The sequence below is a fragment of the Octodon degus genome, unplaced genomic scaffold (assembly GCF_000260255.1).
Source record: "Octodon degus isolate 3935 unplaced genomic scaffold, OctDeg1.0 scaffold00023, whole genome shotgun sequence".
In the NCBI taxonomy this organism is placed as follows: Eukaryota; Metazoa; Chordata; class Mammalia; order Rodentia; family Octodontidae; genus Octodon; species Octodon degus.
Window position 1 is genome coordinate 5,996,934 of NW_004524599.1, and position 19,924 is coordinate 6,016,857.

The 19,924-nt window shown below is 41.1% G+C and overlaps 1 protein-coding gene across 3 annotated transcripts in view; it reads right to left on the reverse strand.

Annotated features, from left to right (window-relative positions):
- Positions 1-17,738, reverse strand: part of Phactr1 (phosphatase and actin regulator 1) — a 575,214-nt gene extending 557,476 nt beyond the window's left edge. For all 3 annotated transcript variants that reach the window (XM_023712114.1, XM_023712112.1, XM_023712117.1), the window contains exons 1-2: positions 17,697-17,738; positions 16,585-16,735 (exon numbers count right to left, since the gene is read on the reverse strand). In XM_023712114.1, the coding sequence (XP_023567882.1) occupies positions 16,585-16,687 (103 nt within the window). In that variant the 5' untranslated portion in view covers positions 16,688-16,735; positions 17,697-17,738. The remainder of the gene's footprint in view (positions 1-16,584; positions 16,736-17,696) is intronic.
- Positions 17,739-19,924: the final 2,186 nt, after the last annotated feature.

Below are 19,924 nucleotides of genomic sequence, written 5' to 3' on the forward strand. Positions count from 1 at the left end.
AATGAGTTTTTGTTTTATCCGATTTTTGTTTATATGTTTATATATATAAATAATTGTGATATCTTCAGCATCATATTACACAAAAATGAAAAAGAGAACAAATTATAATTGTAAGCAATAACGTGGGAGAATCTCACATACATCGTGCTGAACAAAAAATCCATTTTTCAAAGAGAATGTATTGTACAAGTCCATTTGTGTGGCGTTCAAGAAGTGAGGCTAATATGCTCTGAGAGAAGGCTGACAAGTACTAGGCTTAGATCTAAAGTCTCCCCCAAATTCTCGTGTGTGTGGAAGGTGATCAGATCTTGGGGTGCTGTTCTCGTCAGTGAGCTTATCGACTAATAAACTGGATAGCTAAGTATGCTGCTAAGAGGAGGTACTTGGTTCAAGGTGGGCCACCAGGTGGTGGGTGACCTGGGACAGGATATTCCTGTCAGCCTTGCTCCTCCCTTATTTTTGTTTCCCACATGCCGGGAGCTGAGCACACTTTCTCTGCCCTGACCCTCTGCCATGCTCTTTCTATGTTGGAGCCCACTGACCATGAACTAAACCTCCCTTCCTTTAGGCTGTGAGTATCAGGTATTGGACCCAGTGATGAGAAGGTTATTAAAACAGGAAAGACATTAAATTAAAACATTAATTCACTGCAGTTCATAAGTGTGTTGTGGTTATGAAGAAGACTAGCCCAATTCTTAGAGGACGCACATGAAAATAGTAGTAATATAGGGCCACGATGGTTTAGAAGTATGCAAATGTGGACAAATACACAGACACACACTCACATGTTTGTATTCTATACAGACACAGAGAGATGAGAGATAGAAATGATAGAGACAAGAAGGAGGTTAGGTAAATGTCATCAATAAGTGAACAGGAGCCAAGGTGCAGATGTGCTCTTTGTACTGTTTTATGTGTGCAACTTTTCTTAAGATTTTAAATTAGTTCTGCTAAAAAGCAGAGAGCTAGCAAAAAGTACATTTATGTCCTTTTATTTTGGGGAGTTTTCAAAGATGAGAGATGATACTGCCATGTTTGTTCCAAGGTTTCCTGAAGAACTATCATTGCTAGGTATTTCCACAGGATGTGGACTAATACAATATTGATATGAAGAGCAGTCTGTTCCAGATTTATTGGAGGTTTTTGAATTTTTGTTAAAAATCGACATCTATGCGTTTAAATCAATCAGACTCAGAATCTGGGCTGGATAGATTAAGTATATTTCACTACTTTGCATCTCTAACATGAGTTATAAATATAAGAACTTTTATACCTCAAGTTGAACCCAGTACAGTGTCTCTCATTACACTAATGATACTGAAAATCATTCATGTAGAAAACACGAAATGTAAGTGATAAGGATAAACATTATTAACTATAATATCAGCCTAATTTATAATCCTGACTTGCATATCTTAAATAGCTTTAACATAAATATACCTAAAGTATTTTTTCAATTGGCTTTTGATTTCAACTAAATTTAGTGTATAGATACTGGAACATTTTTCTTTTTCTACATATGCATAAAATTTTCTAGAGAACCAGCAATCTGAGGAACTATAATTGGTACATCTTAGTTTTCTTTGCTTAATTTATCATTGAAAGAGCTGTCCAATTTATACAGTTTGATACTAATGCCCTTTTATATATGGTTAATTTTGCAGGGTAGACCCATAATGGAGAGGACTGTGTCTTGTTGCTACTGCTGCTGCTAAGATTCCAGCTTCAGGGTGCTCCCAGTGGCCCAAATTCAAGTGCCCCCTTGTGTCACACAACTTCAGGAGTGGAGCATGCACATCACAGTCCATGTGAAAAGAAGTTTGGATTTGTGCAGTCTATAACTTGAGCAGGCGGAAAAGGGTGTTTTCCCCAAGAGATGATTCCATGGTTTCCATTCACCCCTGCCCTGTTTCCTATGACAATAATAATAACTGTTCTGACTCTCCTTTAAGGCCTAAGGGCCTAGCTTTTCTTTCTTCTGCAAGTACACATTTGTAATACTTAATGATTATATTCATCTTGGGGAATTGGTAGATTTATGTAACGTAAGTCAATTCCTTCTTTGTCTTCTTTCCTCCCCCTCTGTCAAGTCCTGGTCTCCTTCCTTTCTACAAAGGATTTATTGCCTTCCCCTATTATCTTTTATTGTGTTTTTTATTTGCATTTGGGGTTTCTCTTATTGGAGAAATCAGGCAATATTTAAGTTTGTGTGTCTCATTTATTTCATTTAACATTAAGTTCTCAAAGTGCGTCCACTGCCCTTGCATTGATGCCCAGGGAGAAGTGAATTCTAAACTATTCAATGTCTAGCCTAACATTGGGAAGGTGGCCCTGCCGAGAGGGCTTATGTTTTGATGTATGCATATTGTGAGATATAATTCCAAGACCTACTTATGGATAGAAATCTTTCTTTTCTTTTGGAAAACTTCTGCTCCCGAAAAGACACTATAATCAGCCTCAGCATGGTGCCCAGTGACCCTCCACTCCTGGTGTCCAGTCTTTGTGTAGTGTCATCCTATGGCAACCAGAGTTGGTCTCTGTGACCACTAAGACCTGGAGGAAGGAGTGTGTGTCACTTGTACAGTTCTAGCCTAGAAACACTGTAGCTTGTTCCTTGCTTTCCCTTTCAATCCCTTGCTTTAAGGAAGCCTGCTGCAATGTCACGGGGACATCTATGGTGACCGTACAGAAGTTTATGTGACAAGGAACTGAGGTCTTGTTTCAAGTGCCATATGCAAAAGCCACTTGGGGATCCCAGTAAAGCCCTCAGGTCACTGCATCTGCCAACAGCCAACAGCCTGGTTGTCATCTCTGACCTTGAACAGGGACTGCTAGAGAAAATAATCCCCAACTTCTGACCCACAGAAGGTACAAAATAATAAGTTGTGATTGTTTGAAGCCACTGAGTTTTAGGATAATTTGATAAAGAGCAATAAATTACAGGCCAGGGAGATGCCTTGATGGTCTAAGCACCTGCCTGGCAAGCACAAGGACCTGGGTTTGATCCCCAGTATCACATGCCATGCTGACCTTGTGCTGTGCTGACCACTGAAATCGGGCGTGGTGGCACATGCCTGTAATCCCACTGCTGGGGAGGCTGAGACAGGAGGATCACTATAAGTCTGCACTGCATAAGGAGACCCTATACCAAGTAAATAAATAAAAACATTTTAAAAAGCAATAAATTACTAATCCCCAAGGGTTCTCATGAACGCATAGCATTAGTTGTAAATACATAGATGCTGTCTATGTGCTCAAAATATCAAAACCTTAAGCAGTTTGATGGATCAATTGATACATTTCAAGACGGTGAAGGTCTATAGAATGACAAAACAACAGAGCAAATATTTTCAATAAACAACCCCTTCTTTTTTTTCTCTTCCCCATCTCTGGCTGTCCAAACTATGCCTGTTCTTCAAGCTGAAATGAGTTTATCCTACCCTACTCCAGCACCACTTAGAGAATTAGCACCAGGCTCTCTCTTTATTTCTTCCAACCTTGTGACACTGCTTTTGCTTTACACAAATAAATAAGCAGGCTAATAAGAATGCTGCATTCCTTCCAGAAGATATCAATGACTGGTTAACAAGAGCACAGTCTCTAGGTCTAGTCTCCCTGAGTTTGCACCCAAAGTTCACACTTAATAGATGCATGGTCTCAATTGAATCACTCTCCTGTCCTGCATCTTTAAGATAAGACCAACACAGACCTTATATCCTGAGACCACTAATGAGGATTTCAATAGAGTAATCCATATAGAGTCATTGGGAAGGAAAATTTTATTTATTTATTTATTTTGGTGGAACCGGGGATTGAACTCAGGGCCTTGCACTTGCCAGGGAAACGCTTATTCCACTGAGCCATTTCCCTGGCCTGAGAAAGAAAATTTTAGATAAATATTTATTTACTTATTTTGGTACCAGGCATTGAACTCAAGACCTTGTGCTTGCCATATAGGTGCTTTGGTAAGCATTTATTATGTGAGGAATATTTCTACTAGCCAATTCCGAGGAAAGCTGTGGCTATGAAATTAAACCTGGGCTTGACTCCCAAGCTTAATACTTATAAGATTTTGGTGGGTTTTTTTTTTAAAGTTAGCTTTCTAAGCTTTGGTTTCCTCATATGTAAACTAAAAATAAAATGAACTCTTTCACTGGGCCTTGGGAGGATAAAACATTATATAATAAATGTAAAACACCTAACACAGAGCCTGACAAATGGTAGGCGGGAAACAAATGTTCACTGTTTCCTTTCCTCCCAGTTTCTTAAAGTAGACACTGTGCAGAGTGGCTGGGGGCTGGCTGTGAAAACATGCTAGATGCAGAAAAGGAAAAATGAGCTGCAAGATTTAGCTGGTGAATTGAGTTGGTCATAAACGCAAGCAGCTTTCTATTATTTAAACGTTGAATAGGCCTGCTGAAGATATACAAGTCATTTTTCCAATCTCATCTAATAGTACAAATAATAGTGAGCCTGGTTCTTCTTCATTTTGCATTTTTCTACACAAGTGACTAGACATATAGATGGTAATTAATGGCACAATTTAAATCCTAAAGGTTCTCACGTCTCTATCTGATGGTCAGTGCACAAAAGGGTGACCCATTTGTGAAAATATCTTTGTACAGAAAACTGAGGAGAATGACTGCAAAAAGCTCAGAAATAAAGATCATGGGCCTGAGTCTGACGGGGTCTTGTGTAGAAGAGCACATCCGTGAGTAGAGAGGCACAGGCCCCAGATATCATCGCAAGACTGAGTGCTTCCTAGCTCCTGCTCTACAGCCATGGAGGAGTTTCTTGATTTCATTACATCATCCCAGAAAGACAAGGTGTGGTAGGGGTTGGAAGCAAAACATGCTCAAGACCTGACTCTACCTCTTCACAATTAATGATAGTAAGTCAGTTTTTCATCCTTTTGAAGAGATTTACCTTCCTACAAATTGAGACTAGTGATGTTTAACTCAAAAGGTTATGGTTCAGAGTAAAATAAATATGCATACTTTCTGGGATATGTAAGAATTTAATGAACAATCTTGGCTTTCCTTTCTTCCCTAAGGCTCAGTTTTATCATCTGTAGAATGAGCCATTTCTATGAAGTATTCTCTGGCAGTAATTTTCTATTATTACTGTGATTATACTATTAGATGAAATATTTGCAAGATCTGGGAACTTACAGGAAATGAAGTGCTACATTTCCCTTTAATAAGACTAAAAGCCAGTTGTGGTTGTAAGGGGGAAAACACAACACTTCCTTAATGTACGAGTTCAAGAGGGAAAGCCTGCCTGATGTAGATTAGGTGGATATTTTATTTGTATTCTGTTGTGTCTACAGATGGGCTGATGACAGTAATCAGATCACAGGGTATTAGTCAGAGACTCTGTCTAGTAAATAATAACAGAACATAGCCAAGGACATCAGCCCAGTTGGTGAAGTCACCTTTTGGAAAAAAAATCTCAGCATGGTTGACCTGTCTTTCTTAGTCCCTACTATATCTAATAATTTCATACTTAAGTTAAAGCGAATAATTCCAAACTAAGACTTATTTTTATTAGCTTTTAAATTAAAACAGAAAATTAAAGATAAAAATGTAATAAATATAAGGAATTTTGTATGGATTTAGTGAACATTTGTGTGCATGGCGTGCTCGTGTGCCTAAAAACAATATCAAGACATTCACCAGGCAGGAAGACATACCTGGGATGATGGGGCTGGTTGAGTCTTGTTTTGCTTTGCTGTTGCTTTTATTGCCTAAATTTTCTATAATTGTGTTTTGCTTTGGCGGTGAGAAGGAAAATGAATCATAAAAAAATTCAATGAGGACTTAAATTGCCTTTAGAAGCAAATCACACACCTTACAGATCAGATTCAGAGAGACCCCACCATCCCATTGTGGTAGTTTTTAAATAAATAGTGGTGACATATCCCTTTCAGAAGGTCACCCTGTGTGGCATGACAGGACACACTTCAGACTAAAACATATGATGGGAAGAGCCAAAAGATCTGAGATTGTATCTCTGGCTCCATTCATTTAGCTGTGTGACCTTGAGAAGCGACTGACTTCTAGAACATGAAATAGTTCGTATACTCCATAAATTTCCATTTTGTGGATCAAATGAGATGAAAAATAAATGCCAAGGCCCTAACACACAGCATGAGTCCTCTTCCTACCCTCCTTTCCATTCACTTTCTCAGGGCTCAAAGCTTCAGCACTGAGCTAGCAAGTGAATGGGGGTCACTGTCAAAGTCAGCTTTGCAGAATGATATTTGGTTTGTCGTGTCGCTTTCCAAGATGGTCATGCTAAACCAGGCAGTTTCTTCACTACCTTTAGTCACAAAACAGGAGATCTTATTGCACAGGTTCAAAAAAAAAGAACTTATTCTAACAGGCTATGGCTGACATTTTAAAGTATTTCCTCTCCTTTGCAACATTCTGGGACAAACTACAGTTCTGTATAGGGATTAAGTTGTCTGTTTTTGTTTTTGTTTTTTTAAACTTTTTTTTTTTAGATGATGTCCTACGTGCTAACCCAGAAGGCTGTCTCATATGGAAATGTGAGCCAGAATTTCCACTAATCTTAGTAACTCAAATATTTGCTTCATGTAAATACCTTAAGTGGATTTCTAATTTTAAGTCCTAAAAGTACAAAATCTGATATTGCTAAGCAGAAAATGTTGCACTCATGTTTAAAAAAGCTTTTCATTGAGAAAAAATTTAAACAATCTTCCAATTCTCTAAATAATATGAAAGGAAAATTAAAAGTCCAATAGAACCACATATTTAGAGGCAGATGTAAAATATGTTAATGGACATACTGGGCATGCAGAATATTCTGGATTGTTTTTCAAGGTCTCTTCACCAAACTTTACACCCATAGAGTTTAGCCCATGCTGGTAATCTATGGATATTGCATAGCATCTCTAAATTTAACACCTTGTAAATTGAACTCCCACCACCTTGATCCTCTTTCCTATACTCTCTCCTGAAGAGCTTCATCTCTATCCAGTAGATCTAATGATAACCTCTTAGAGCCATTTGCAATACCTCTTTCACTTATTGTTTACTTATCCTCACTGTACATAATCTGGAAAGAACCTTCTTAATATTTCTAGGTTCCTCTTCTGAATTCTTTCTGTTTCCCCATCCCCAGCCTCATCCTGGACTCTGTTCCCTGTGGGTATGGATCACTGCAGTGGCCCCTAATGGTTGTCCTATCTGTAGCTTCAAATCATTCTCCACCAAATTGTCCTCTACATCTGTGACATTTATACAAGCAGATAGAGACACAGGTCTCTATTCTGAATTCTTCAGTGGATTCAGTATCAGCTTTGAGATCTTTTAGAGTAATCTACAAAGCCTCCCGTGTTCACAGATGCCTATCTTTCTGTCTTACCACACTCTTCATCTCTGTGATAGCCCCTCAGTCTAGGCACAGCAAGGTAACATGCACGATTCCTCTAATGCAATATAGTTCCCACCCCTGCTTTAGCACACACTCCCTTACACTGCCCAGCAAATCCTTTATTGTAACAGACCAAACTACAAGTTGATGGTCACTTCATATTGGATGGCCACAGCAAACACACCAACCTCTCTGGCACACTAGAGTTTGCTATAAATTCATAGAAAATAAATACAATTTTGCTAATTCTACTTTGTGTTAAACCTATAAGGAAGATTCTTTCAAAATCTGACAGAAATTTTATTCTAAAATGAAATTGTTGCTGCTTTTTCTTGTTATGTTTTAAGGCTGCTCAGATTTCAAGAAAGGCTTAGGAATTTGAAGTAGGAATGAATATTAGAAAAAAAAGCAATCAGGACGTGCGGGGTCTCCCTTGGGAAATCTGCGGCACTGACCCTTTCTTCTGAGGCATGATAAATCCTGAGAGTAATCGGCACAAGTGCTGATATTTATTAATCGTGGATTAGGTGCTTAATTGTTTGTTATTCCTTTACATGCTTTTGTTCACTGTTTACAGACTTTAGACATTTCTGTATCACTTCTATGTATTTCGGTACAACTATCCTCTAAGATATTATTTACTTAATGATTTTCTTTAAATGAAGTTAGAATCACTTCTCAGCCTTTGGGCTAAGATCAAGTGTAAATGGACTTAGATTTTCTCACAAGCATTCTACATATACACAGTTGCTATATTTTTATGTTGCAACTGAATAATTTTATTCACATTTCTAAAGCACAATCAATACATTATAATTAAAAAGTTCACCCAAAAGAGATACACTGCTCGTGGTTTGTGAAATGCTATTTTGTTCACTTAATCTCCAGCATTGCATACCGGGCTAAACACTCTTATTACTATCATTTACATTCAAAAGAGAAAAAATGAGGTAAAAGGAGATCAAATAACTTGCCTAATCTCACAAACAAGAAGTGGCAATTACAGTTGGAACACAAAGATCACTCTAAAAGCTAAAGTTCTCAACACTGTAAAAATTTTCAGCCAATGTGAAAACTGTTTTCATTCTTAACTGTAATCTTGTATATTTTCCAATATATATTAAATGTAAGGAAGTTTAATAGCTGTGTGGGGTTCATTTCACTCTTCATCTTTTGTCAAGGCTTTAATATTATCTCTATCTTGTTTTTCTAGTTGAAAAATCAAGATACGTGGAACTCTGTTCAATAAAAGGACTTCAAAGCCCTATATTAACACAAGGGTCCAGTCAGGAGCTCTGCAGAGCTGAGTGCGTCTCATTGCTTACTGAGAAATCCTTAAAGACATGAAAAATGGAATTGTTCCCGAGCTGGTTTTGATATGCGAGGTTCCCCACCCTTGCCTCTGCTAGCACAGGCACAGAGGGTGGTACTGAAAGTTGTTTTCTTCTTTTGAGAAAACAGATATTTGGGGGCAAGTGAGGAATGAGAGTGCTTCCCCAGCACCTGTGCACTGTTTATGCTAATTGGTCACGGCTGGTGCTGGCTGCACGTGGGCAGCATTTCATCTCCTCTCTCACCTGCCTTGGGTGAGAGTTGGAGTCATTAGATGATCAGAATTCTCTCGCACCACTCTCTTCTGTCTCGTCCTCTCACTTCCTGGCTTCCTCTTGTCCTCATGCCCTACTTTACAGAGGAGCCTGCATCCCAATTCACGTGATGGCAGGTGCCTGCCCGGAGGCCAGGCACGAAGCGCACTGGCAGACTGTGTGTGGTGGGCTCTTGGCAGGACCGAGAGAACTCATGGTGTGCAAGGAGCTGTCCTGCTCCCAGGCGCTCCCCCGAAAGCAGGGTCGGACTTCCGGGTGCTCTGCACAGCCACGCGAATGGCAGCCTGGCGCAGCGGCGATGCTTTCCCTCTTGATCTGCATTCTCTCCCTCACACATAATGTTCCTTTTATTAAATACAGGTTTGGAAAGCCTGGGTGTGAGCAATTAGAGGTCTAAAATGGTACGTGTGGGAAGTCAGGAGGGGAGGCGTGCTCCTTTTTCATTCCTGAGGGAAGCGCAGCATGCGGCTTCCTCGCTGGATTTATAGAGAAAAACACTAAAAACCAAGTATTTGTTGGAGGTAATTGCTAGAGTACCATAAAAGTAAGACTGGAAATATTTCTTGCAGTACTGGGGAGTGCGCCCAGGGCTGGTGCACAACAGAAAAGCTCTCTACTGTGCAGTGACATCTCCAGCCTGCTTAAATTTTTTTTTTTTTGAGACAGTCTTGCTATTTTTGCCAAGCTGGCCTCAAACCTGTATTCCTTCACCTGTATTCCTTCTGCCTCAACTTCTTAAGTAGCTGCAATTACAGGCATTCACCACCATGCTTGGCAAGAGCAGAAGACTATTCTTTTTTTTTAAAGCGAAGGATCTGGAAAACAGCATGATCATAAGCAAACGATGTACTTGGATAATGGTCAGCAAAATATAGGAAGGATATCACTACGTGGGGCAGGAAATGTGCTTGATTTTGTCGTGTTGGTCCTAGAGACTCTAAGTGGCATGGAAAAGGTTATCGTCCCATAGACAGTCATGTCCCAGAGAGGGACTGAGTGGCTTTGTGATGATTGTTCCTGCCTCAGCCTTCTTGGAATAAATCAGATCTCAAGGTCCAGATCTGAGCCAATTCTGAGGCCATGACTTAACAGTCTCAGGGAACAGGGATAGTGAAGACAGCCTGTCACTGGCTCCTAACATACAATGGCTATGTGGTCCTCATAGAACGATTTTCATAGTGTGTTCCCACGGTGGGCATTAAGTGAGAGACTCCATTTAATCTGGCTAGAAATAGGAGTGTGGCTTTGAGAATCAATTAGCCAAAAAGTATAAAATTTGAGGTAGGGAGCAAAAAGGTCTAAAGAAGGGAGGAAAACACATCTCAACAAAGGTGAACAATTGCCAGCCTCCTGAATGTTTTCCGAGCAGCTGTGTGTGTGTGTGTGTGTGTGTGTGTGTGTGTGTGTGGTGCATTGCTCAGGATACAACCTTGCACACAATACACAAGCACTGTACCGCTGAACAACATTCCAGCCCTTTTAAAATTTTATTTGCAAGAGGATCATCCCAAGCTGCCCACGCTGTATTTGAACTTGATCTTCTTGCTTTGGCACCGTGAATAGGTGGGATTACAAACATGTGCCACTGTGGCTACTCTGGAGCAGCCTTTGAACTGAGCTCAGTTCAGTTCATCAGAGTAAAAGCTGAGCAATTGTCTATTCTACATCTCTACTTTTAGGCAGAATAAAAATCATCATAGACTATGGTATATTAGAAAAACTTCAGAGACTGCCTGAGATCTATTCTAAAAGGTTGAAATTTTTTATTAGTGTGCCTTAATTCCTCCCATTGTATTTTGTTTTTCCTTTTGTGTTTTAAAATAATTTCTTCTGTTTTATAGGAAAAATAGCGAAGTTGATGGCTTCCTTGCATCTCTGGGGTAGGCTTTCCTTTATCTCCAGGTATTCAAACATTATTATTTTATAATTCTTCTTTTCATTATTATAGTCTCCGTTTTTAACTGAACACTTCAATTCTTTAATGGTATTAGTAGGTCTCATTTTCCAAACCTTAAATTCTCAACTACTTTCCCTAAGTCAAGTTTCTCTTTGTGAGTGTAGATTTAGGCATTTTCATTTCATTGTATCAGTGGAAACATTGACTGTGTCTTAATGCTTCTCCTGTGTGCCAAGAATAACACGGGGCATCAAGAAAGTAGTATTTAAGGAGATCATTGTGGTTGAGGTGGGTGACATTTATGTACCTATAAATCAACAGTATAAATAACTAATCAATAGGAGCAGATAATATAATGCATACCATAAAGGCAGTCCTCATTTGCTTCTTAAAATTCCCTATGGTTTTTGATCTGGGATTATACTGATTTTGATGGAGAGTTAAGCAATGGATGGGAGCTTGTGGCATTGTGCAGTGGTGGAGGTGCAGTGTGGAATATTTGTGGAATCACCCACCCTGGTTGGAATGTAGGTTTGAACAGAACTCTATGTGAGAAAGTTCTGGAAATCTTAGGCCACGCTTCCCAGAGGAGGGGACATTGGGACTGGACCTTTTATTAACATAGGAATGGAAAGAGCATGCGCATTTCTGTGTTCGTGACTTCCAATTAGTTAAGTGCTACCCAATGTCTTTGTCTCGTGGGACCATGTTGAGCAGGTCCCAGGGAGGTAGTGTTCAAGGTCAGAGAACACTGAACTCAAAGCTGAAGGCGCAAAAGCCTGTGTCCTGACAGACTTTACACGGTGGACAAAGGGTGAAGGTGGGAGGGGGCTTTGGGGAGAAATAGTTGACAGAGGGGTTTTGATGAATTCCTCTGTTTCCAAAAACATCTAAAAGGGACTTTGAGCTGTGCACTGTGACATTCATCAGTTGTCAAAGCTGGCATTTCTCTTTGTTGAACAAGACAATGCAGAGGAGAGAAAAGGTGCATTACGAAGAGCAACAATTACTGTAGCATCTGCTTTTAATGCCAAGAGTTATGTAAAATGATAAAAGAGGGGGAAGTGTTAGCAGGAGCCATAAATTTGGTTGCCTGGTGCTTTTAGTCCACTGGCTGTCTTTTTGTTGTATTTTCCCCTCAGAAAGTAATTTGAAAGTCCAAGGATATGGATTGTCTTTGAGAAAATAAAAGAACATCCTAGAGTCACAGAAAGGGTACAGCATGGTAAAGTGAGATCTAACTTTTTGTGTGTGTGTGGTTGGCTCAACCCACCCTGGGGGTGAGGGCTCAACCCACCCTGGGGGTGAGGCTGGCACAGCATGTGGATTGAACCATGGTCCCCGTGCTTGCCTAAGCTTGCCTAAGCTTACCTAGCCAGGTATTTTAGACTGCTGAGCTATCTCACCGGCCCAGAGATCTAGCTCTTGTTTCCACCCTTTCTGGATATGCTATGTGACTTGTGCACTTGGTGCTACCCCTCTAAGTTTCAGTTTCACCATCTCTGGGGTATGCTAAGTTTATCAACTTCATCTACCTTGGTGTCCTGCTTTGGTTTTATCAACATGACTGGCCAAAAAGGCATGCTCTCCAGCATGCAGGATGAGGTACTTAAACAAAATAGCTTGGGATTAGTCAACACACTTGAATTCAGGTCCTAGATTTTCTAATTTTCAAGGTTCTTTATCCTGTCCATCACCAAACTTCTAACCTGCAACATGCACATAATACAGTGGTCCCAACTTCCCACTGTTTCTTTGAAGATTAACTATGAATATGTAAAGTGCAGCCCCTAATATATTTGTTTAAATTCCACTTGCCCTTTTTCAATGATTTGATTTGATTTAAAAGTGAAGCCCTAGATAGAAGAAGATATTCAGCCAAGAAAGGCCATACAGTGCGATAGGACCTCACTTACTATGAAATACAAGGTCCAAATTCTTATTCCTGGCTGCCCATCAGAATCACTAAGGGACAATGTAGAAAATACTTGTCATAGTGCTCAATGCATTCTGATTCCCTTGGACTGCACGGGAACTCTAGCCTTGAGATTATAAAATCTCACCAAGTGTTTTCCATGTGCACTGGAACACAATTTTCGCTACTCAAAACTCTTAGCATGAATTAGCCAGAATACTTGCAAAAGTGCAATTTGGGTCCCCAAATCTAGGGTAGGCTCTGTGATTCTGCAGATGAGGCAGGGGCTGGTCACATGGGACCAAGTCTGAGAGCAAGTGCCTGATGGACCACAATGGTGGTGCTCAATCTTCAGCACTGATTGCTATAATGCAGACCCTTGTCAAAAATAGCACTGGGGCCTGGATCTGATCCTCAGGGTCTGTCTCAATTTAGGAAGAAGCTGTGAAAAATCACAGGTAAACAGTGCTTATTTTCACCTGAAAATTCCATGATACTATTATTTTTTTGTGATTTTTATCACATGATTTGCATCCCAGTTCTAATCCCAGTTCAGTTGTTCCTTATAAAAGGATAGTATCAGGTATGGAGCATGCAGGACTTCATTGTCAGAAACCTGATAGATAGGTGAGCTCAAATTATGGGCTGTCAAGACATGCCTGCTCTTTGAGGTCATATGTATCTCTGGAGCACATTTTTGAGCAATGAGAGACCCTAGTAGAACTCTTCTGTGCTAGTAGGCCTCTCTGTGGATGGACCAGTTACAAGGGTGAGCATTCTCCACCAACAGTGAATGGATACTGGGCCCTGAAATTTTTTCCTGCCCTCTATACCACACCATGCCTGCTTTTGGAAAGTAGAATCCCCAGAGACAACTGATTTCCTGAAATTAGTGCCAAACCAAGGAAAAATGGAGATGGAAGAAAATTACAGCCTGTTTCATTTAACAAAAGAGATCACTAATCTTTGAAAATCTCATGGACTTCCAAAGGAATCCGTCCTATGATAGAATCCTTTTTGCCTCATTTTTTTCCCTCAGTCTCGAGGGTTCTTTTTGTGCTAACAAAGTAGGATATCCTCTATATAGGGACAGGATTTTTGCCACTTTCCAAGAAAAACTTAAAGAATGCCATGAAGCATTCAAAAATATTATACTGAAATTGTTGCTTTTGATAAACATTTTGTATATAATCAATATAGAATGTGCTGATTTCTCCAAAATACTATGAATTTGTAAATGCTGTAAATTGATATGAGGGTAACTATGTGGAAAATGAGAAAGAAAAAGGAAGAAAAATGCCAAAATGGATTTTCTTGCTTCCCTCTTTGTAAGTGTTCAAATCAACTAGAACACTTGATCACTGGATTGGTCTGGAGAAAGAGCTGTAGGACAGAGAGGGTGGACTGCTGAGAAACACAATCAACACATGAATGCATGAAAGCTTAGTCAGTGGGGTCTGAGGCCACCAAAATCTTGGGTCCTTAACTCTGTCCTGTGCTCTCAATTCAGACTCCTACAGTCTGGGATCATTTGACTTTTCTGCATTTGGTGTGTGTGTGTGTGTGTGTGTGTGTGTGTGTGTGTGCACGCATGCGTGTATGGTACTGACAATTGACCCAGGCTGATCTATTTCACACTGAAATAGATCCAGACTTGTAAGTTTGAAAGGGGCTTTTGCTCAGTCAGTGGGGCTCAAACTTGCAATCCCCTCCCGTCTTCTGACTTTCGGAATAACTCGCCATCTCTGCCGAGTACAGAGCTGCTCTGGACTGAGACTCAACCCAGTTGCTCTTAATGTCCTTCTCAACAGGTTGTCACCATGCCGCCCTCCTTCCCCTGCTCTCAAAGTCATGCCGCTGGTGCTGGTGAGATACATTGTTTGCCCTTACTGATGCCTCATTTAGGGAGCCTGGAGGTTTGGCAACGCTGGCCTGGATGATGCCTGGGGAGCCCACAAGCATCCTGCAAATCCGGACTTTTCAAGTGGAAGACCATCCTGCTACCCTCAAATGAACGTGATTCCGGGGAGCAGCAGCAGCTTGTGCTGCCACCTCCCATGCATTTTCCAGTCACTCCAGCTCTGGTGTCTAAGCCGCAGGCACTGCTGGTGACAATTCTGACCACTCCGCCCCCGGCTCCATCTGCTGACAGTCAGCAGGCTGCCTCAAGTTCTCGGAGCCTCCCACACGCTGCCCGCTGCCCGTTCCCTTTCTGTGAAAGCCGGAAGCCCATGGTCTTCTTAAAAGTTGAACCTGTCCCCACTGCAAGCGAGACAAAGTGGACATCTGCGTCCTCTATAATTAACTGCTGCTCCCTCTCGCGCTCTGCCCACAGCTGTGCGGCTCAGATGCACAACTCTGCACGGAACATGGTGCTCTTATTCAATTGCAGTGGAGCAGATGCAGCAGTGTACAAACGCGGGGCTGCTGCGGAGAGGGAGCCTCATTTCACCCCCGTCCCTCCCAGCCTGGGCTCTGCATCCACTTTTAGCATCCTCCTACCACAGACCCCAGAACAGTCCGAGGCTCTGACCAGTGTCTCTCCCTTCCACTTTCTCCACGCCTCTGGAAGTGGCTGAGAGAGGCCGGACTGGCTCCATCCCCCCCGAAGGGAGGAGAATTAGCCGCTGTATCACGGTTGCTAACTAGAGCTGCTGTGCTGATGAGCAAACCCACCACATCCTTTCTAGCCCCTCATGACCTTAAGAGGACTGCTCGTGCCCTGCGCAGTGGAAGCAAGTTTGCAAGCCCTGCAGGCTGCTACAAGCAATTAGTTTGAGAAAGAGTTAAAAATTTAGAAAAGGATACGGGAAAAGCCGGAGGGAATATTATCAGTGGCCAGTGTAAAGTCCCCATCATATAACAGTGAAAGATGCTGAGATAATAAAGACTGGTATTTTTTTTAAGCTCTGTTTTATGACTTCCAAGAATTCATCTAACTTTGTAAACGGACAAAAAGGGGACATTGTCCCTCTGAGCACACCACAGTGTGCTCCCTGGACCATGCCCATCATTCAGGTGGCATTGACTGGACACCTTAAATATTCCATAGAAAATAGAACTTCTGCCTTTAAAAAATCTCCTCTGTGTCAGGTCTTGTACAGCACTCCAGCTTCTTTCATGGCTCTGACAAGGTGGCCAACATTGGAACATTGTACATGAAATATTGAACAGAAGAACCAATACTGGAACGTCACTGATCACCTTGCACAAAGTCATTAGGATGTGCACATCGCTACACGTCACAATACAGATGTTCCTTGCTGCTCTCTGGATATGCAATGTCAGTTCTCCAAGACAATAGCTGAAATCATCTAAAAATACAGAAGGCAGCAATAGGAGGTTGCTGCTTATCTCAGGAACCCTTAATCCACTCAGCTAGGTCAGGGTGCCCTATGATATCCACCATGGTAATAGCTACAAGCTTAAAAGTTTTTCAGGGGGTAAAAATATCCCTGATGCCTTTTCATCCACAAACCTTGGGCTTAAGGAGGTGGGGAGTTGTTTTCTAACTCAGCTTTCTGAGAAGCATTTGTATCCATAGTTGGGTACATTTTTTTTCTTCCTACTTTCAACAAGTGGTGGATTTATTTATTCTATTACATGCTCATTTCAACTCCAACAGCATTTTGGAGAGGTTATCAATTTAGAAATACTAATTGTTCAACTTCTGGGGCAGTTTAAACTCCTCTAGCCTCCACTGCACTGTTAATAGAAAATCAATGTGTATGTGAGAGGATGTCCCTCTTTGCCTCCCATGTTATTACCTTGAGCTCCTTGGCTGTAGAAGAATCTTTGAGCTGATTCTACATCCAAAAGTCTATGAGCAGACTCGACATCCAGAAAATAATCCATTTTGGGATAATCCATCTTGATATTTCAATCACAGACTTCTGAGAGAAATATTCACTTGAATGCCTATAGAGAAGAAAAATTCCCCAGTATTTAAGATGAAAAAGTATAAGGCACGTTTATACTTTAAATTTTTGAACAAGAATATCCCATTATAATATCCCAGTATTTGACTGACATTTTCAATTCTAAGACAACCTCCCATGCTACCAATACTACTTTCCTATTACAGGAGAAAACGCAACCTTCAACCAACATTTATTAAAAGTAATATATTCTTTTGAAGAAAGACAGACAATGTGGGCTATAGAGAGAGATAACATACCAGTCTTTTCCTTGCCATGTATCAACTGGAAAATATACTGTTAAATTCTCATGCTATCGTTTTTCAAAGCTCTATCGGGAAGTGGCATCAGTAAGTATCAGGCGTCCTGAGGGTTGATCCTCAATCAATCTGGAGATGTTCAGATTTTCCTCCAGCAGAGGAAATGGCTCGCGAATCCAGCCCTCCGCTCCTAGGTGCCTTGCGTCTATGACACACACTGACTCCTTTGCTGGAGAAATGCCTTGAATTCCTTCCTTTTTAGCAATTCCCTCTGGTGCATTTTATAAAGTGCTACAGGATCGTCACCTGCCTGCACCTGACACAGGCTGCTTTTGAGAAAGAATTGTGGCTTGCAGAATAACGACAATTATTGCAGCCTTGAAATGATTCCCATAGCATTACTGTGCACCAGCCTGTCAGGAAGCGAAGCTACTTCATCAAAATGCATTCAGTCTCTTGGGCTCCTTTTTTGAGCTCATGGAACCTTTCCTTGATATTTACCCAAATGAAGCATCTCTATTTCTGCGTGGTGCTTTTAAAGAAAGAACTAGCAAGACAAAGTCATTAAAATCAAGCTCAGAGAGGCTAATCTAACTGTTTTCTCTTTCTAAAGATATATATTTTAATTTAAGAAACCAAGTCTGGTAAGAAGAAACTTTTTAAAAAATACCCAAAGGTACCCCAACAGCAGAGCATACTTACTGCAAAAATACCCAGGGCTCACTGTCGGCAGTCAGACAAGAGCAGTTCCAGCCAGATGTCTTTGATCTCACTAAATATTCCCGGTGAAAGTAAACAATTTTGATTGTTTGATTAGATCAGTGATGAATAATGCATTCCATCTACTGGACTTCCTTTATCAGATAAAATGGCCAGAGCATGTTACCTTAGCAACAGAAGGTGACGCCAGTCTCTGCTTCCTTGTGCCCTCCCCTGCGAAGGAAGAAAATTACCAGTTTCCCGTGTAAAACTTTGGCAGAGAACCATCAAAATCTACACGTAGATTTCATATCATTTAAGGCTATCCCCTACCCTAGCCCCAAATAATATGCACAGAGAAGTGTTTTAATCATTAAAAAATAACAGATTTGCTGCTTTAATCATTTTTTTTTGTAATCCTAAATCCCGGTTTGATTTGCCATTACAGTACAATGGTATATTAAATGGTTAAACAATCAATAGGAGAAAGTTGTCTAGACATTGTTGGGGGCTTTCAGCTCCCCCTGTAAAGACGCCCCACCGGTGGCATGGAATGAGGGGAATGGTAAGAAAAGGCCATGTTAGCAAGCATATGTTCAACATGCCCCTGTTGTAATTAATACACAGAAACAGTCCTCAGCATCTAGGCTGGAAATAACTCCTCTGTGAATCAGTCAGTGGAAGCAGCTTTACAAGCTCCCTGAAATTTCTTGGATTTTGAAAAACGCATAATAATATAGATCTTAGTGGGGGCACTCCCTCCACCTCTGCGAGGAAGAGATAGCTAGGAAGGTATACACACAGCAGGAGAATCCTTGGAGTTGGCAGCTACTCACCCGCACTTGTTGACCCCTGTAACAGGACACAGGAGAGTGTCAGGGAGCTGAAAGCCAGGGCTGAGCCGCCAGCCCAAATGAGCAGCTCCTAATTGTCACTTCAATCTTGAGTCAAGAGCCCGGAGTGCAGGAAAGCGATGGATTTGCCCATTTTATATTGTGATGAAATGCAACCCCTAGGAAGAGATCTGAGCAGAGCTGCTCTTTAGAACACATTAGACTGCTAATTTAAGAAAATTGAAAGGTTTTGTTTTACTGTCTTTTATGTGTTCTTCTCTGCTACCCCCTCAATTTAATTTGCATTTAAAATTATTCTCGTGTCTCCTGGGCTCTCTAAGGTGTGGAACACTTTCTAATCATGAAGGCTGTGCTGGTAGGGTTTGGTGCAATCCCTCTTTTATTCTGCGCTACACAACAAGATGGGTAGTTAAAATTGTGAGCTGTTTTCATGAAAGAATACAAGGGGGACATCTGATTTCAGAGCCTCCTTAATCACCTGATTTTCTTCTCCCTTCCTCTGGATATTGGACCAAATCATGCCAATCTGTCCAAATGCATTTTTTGTGAATGTAACAAAATTATCCCAATGACAAAATGAAACTCTGCCCAGATCTCTGAGTTTATTCCACTTTGCTATACTCCCTACTAACCTCTGCTAGACTTGGAATTTCAATACTTTGATCTGTTCAGAAAGGGTATAATGAGCGAACTCAAGCCCCACAGTGGTGACCAGCCATGGTACTTACTTTTTGTGCTGCAGCCTGCTTTTTGTCATCTTTGAAAACTCTAAAATGTTCACCATCACACAGTGTGTGTTTTACACCATTCTCTTCCACCCATGTGGACTAAGGAGAATTATTGGTGTGGTATGGTATGCAGTGTGCTGAACTGTGAAGAAAGGAGAAGCAACCCTTGAGAGGCATTGGAAGGAAGGATCATGAAGCCCCCTCCCCTTTGTGCACAGATCTGCCAGTTGCCCTGGAAACAAACTAGGAGACACCCGCTCATATGTCATGTGGCCCACTCAGAGCATGTCAAATGCCAAGCCAGTGCTGTAGACAGCTGAGGCTAGTGGAGGAAGAAGAAAGTAAAATTCCCAATGGCACACTTGTAGGAAGTCAGTTTTGGACCCTGAACACTCCCAACTTTGCTCAGACCCAAGGACTTATTTTGTTAAGGTTACATATCTATTCAGCCTCCAGTGGAGACATGCCAAACACTTGACATTTACAAGAGAAGAAAGCTGTCTTCTGGTTCCTTTCCCTTACAGTCAGGTGTGGGCGAAGGGTTCTGAACTCTCTATTGTGATTCTACTGAAAATGTAATGACTCATAGATGACAGGGAGAGAGAGAGAGAGAGAGAGAGAGAGAGAGAGAGAGAGAGAGAGAGAGAGA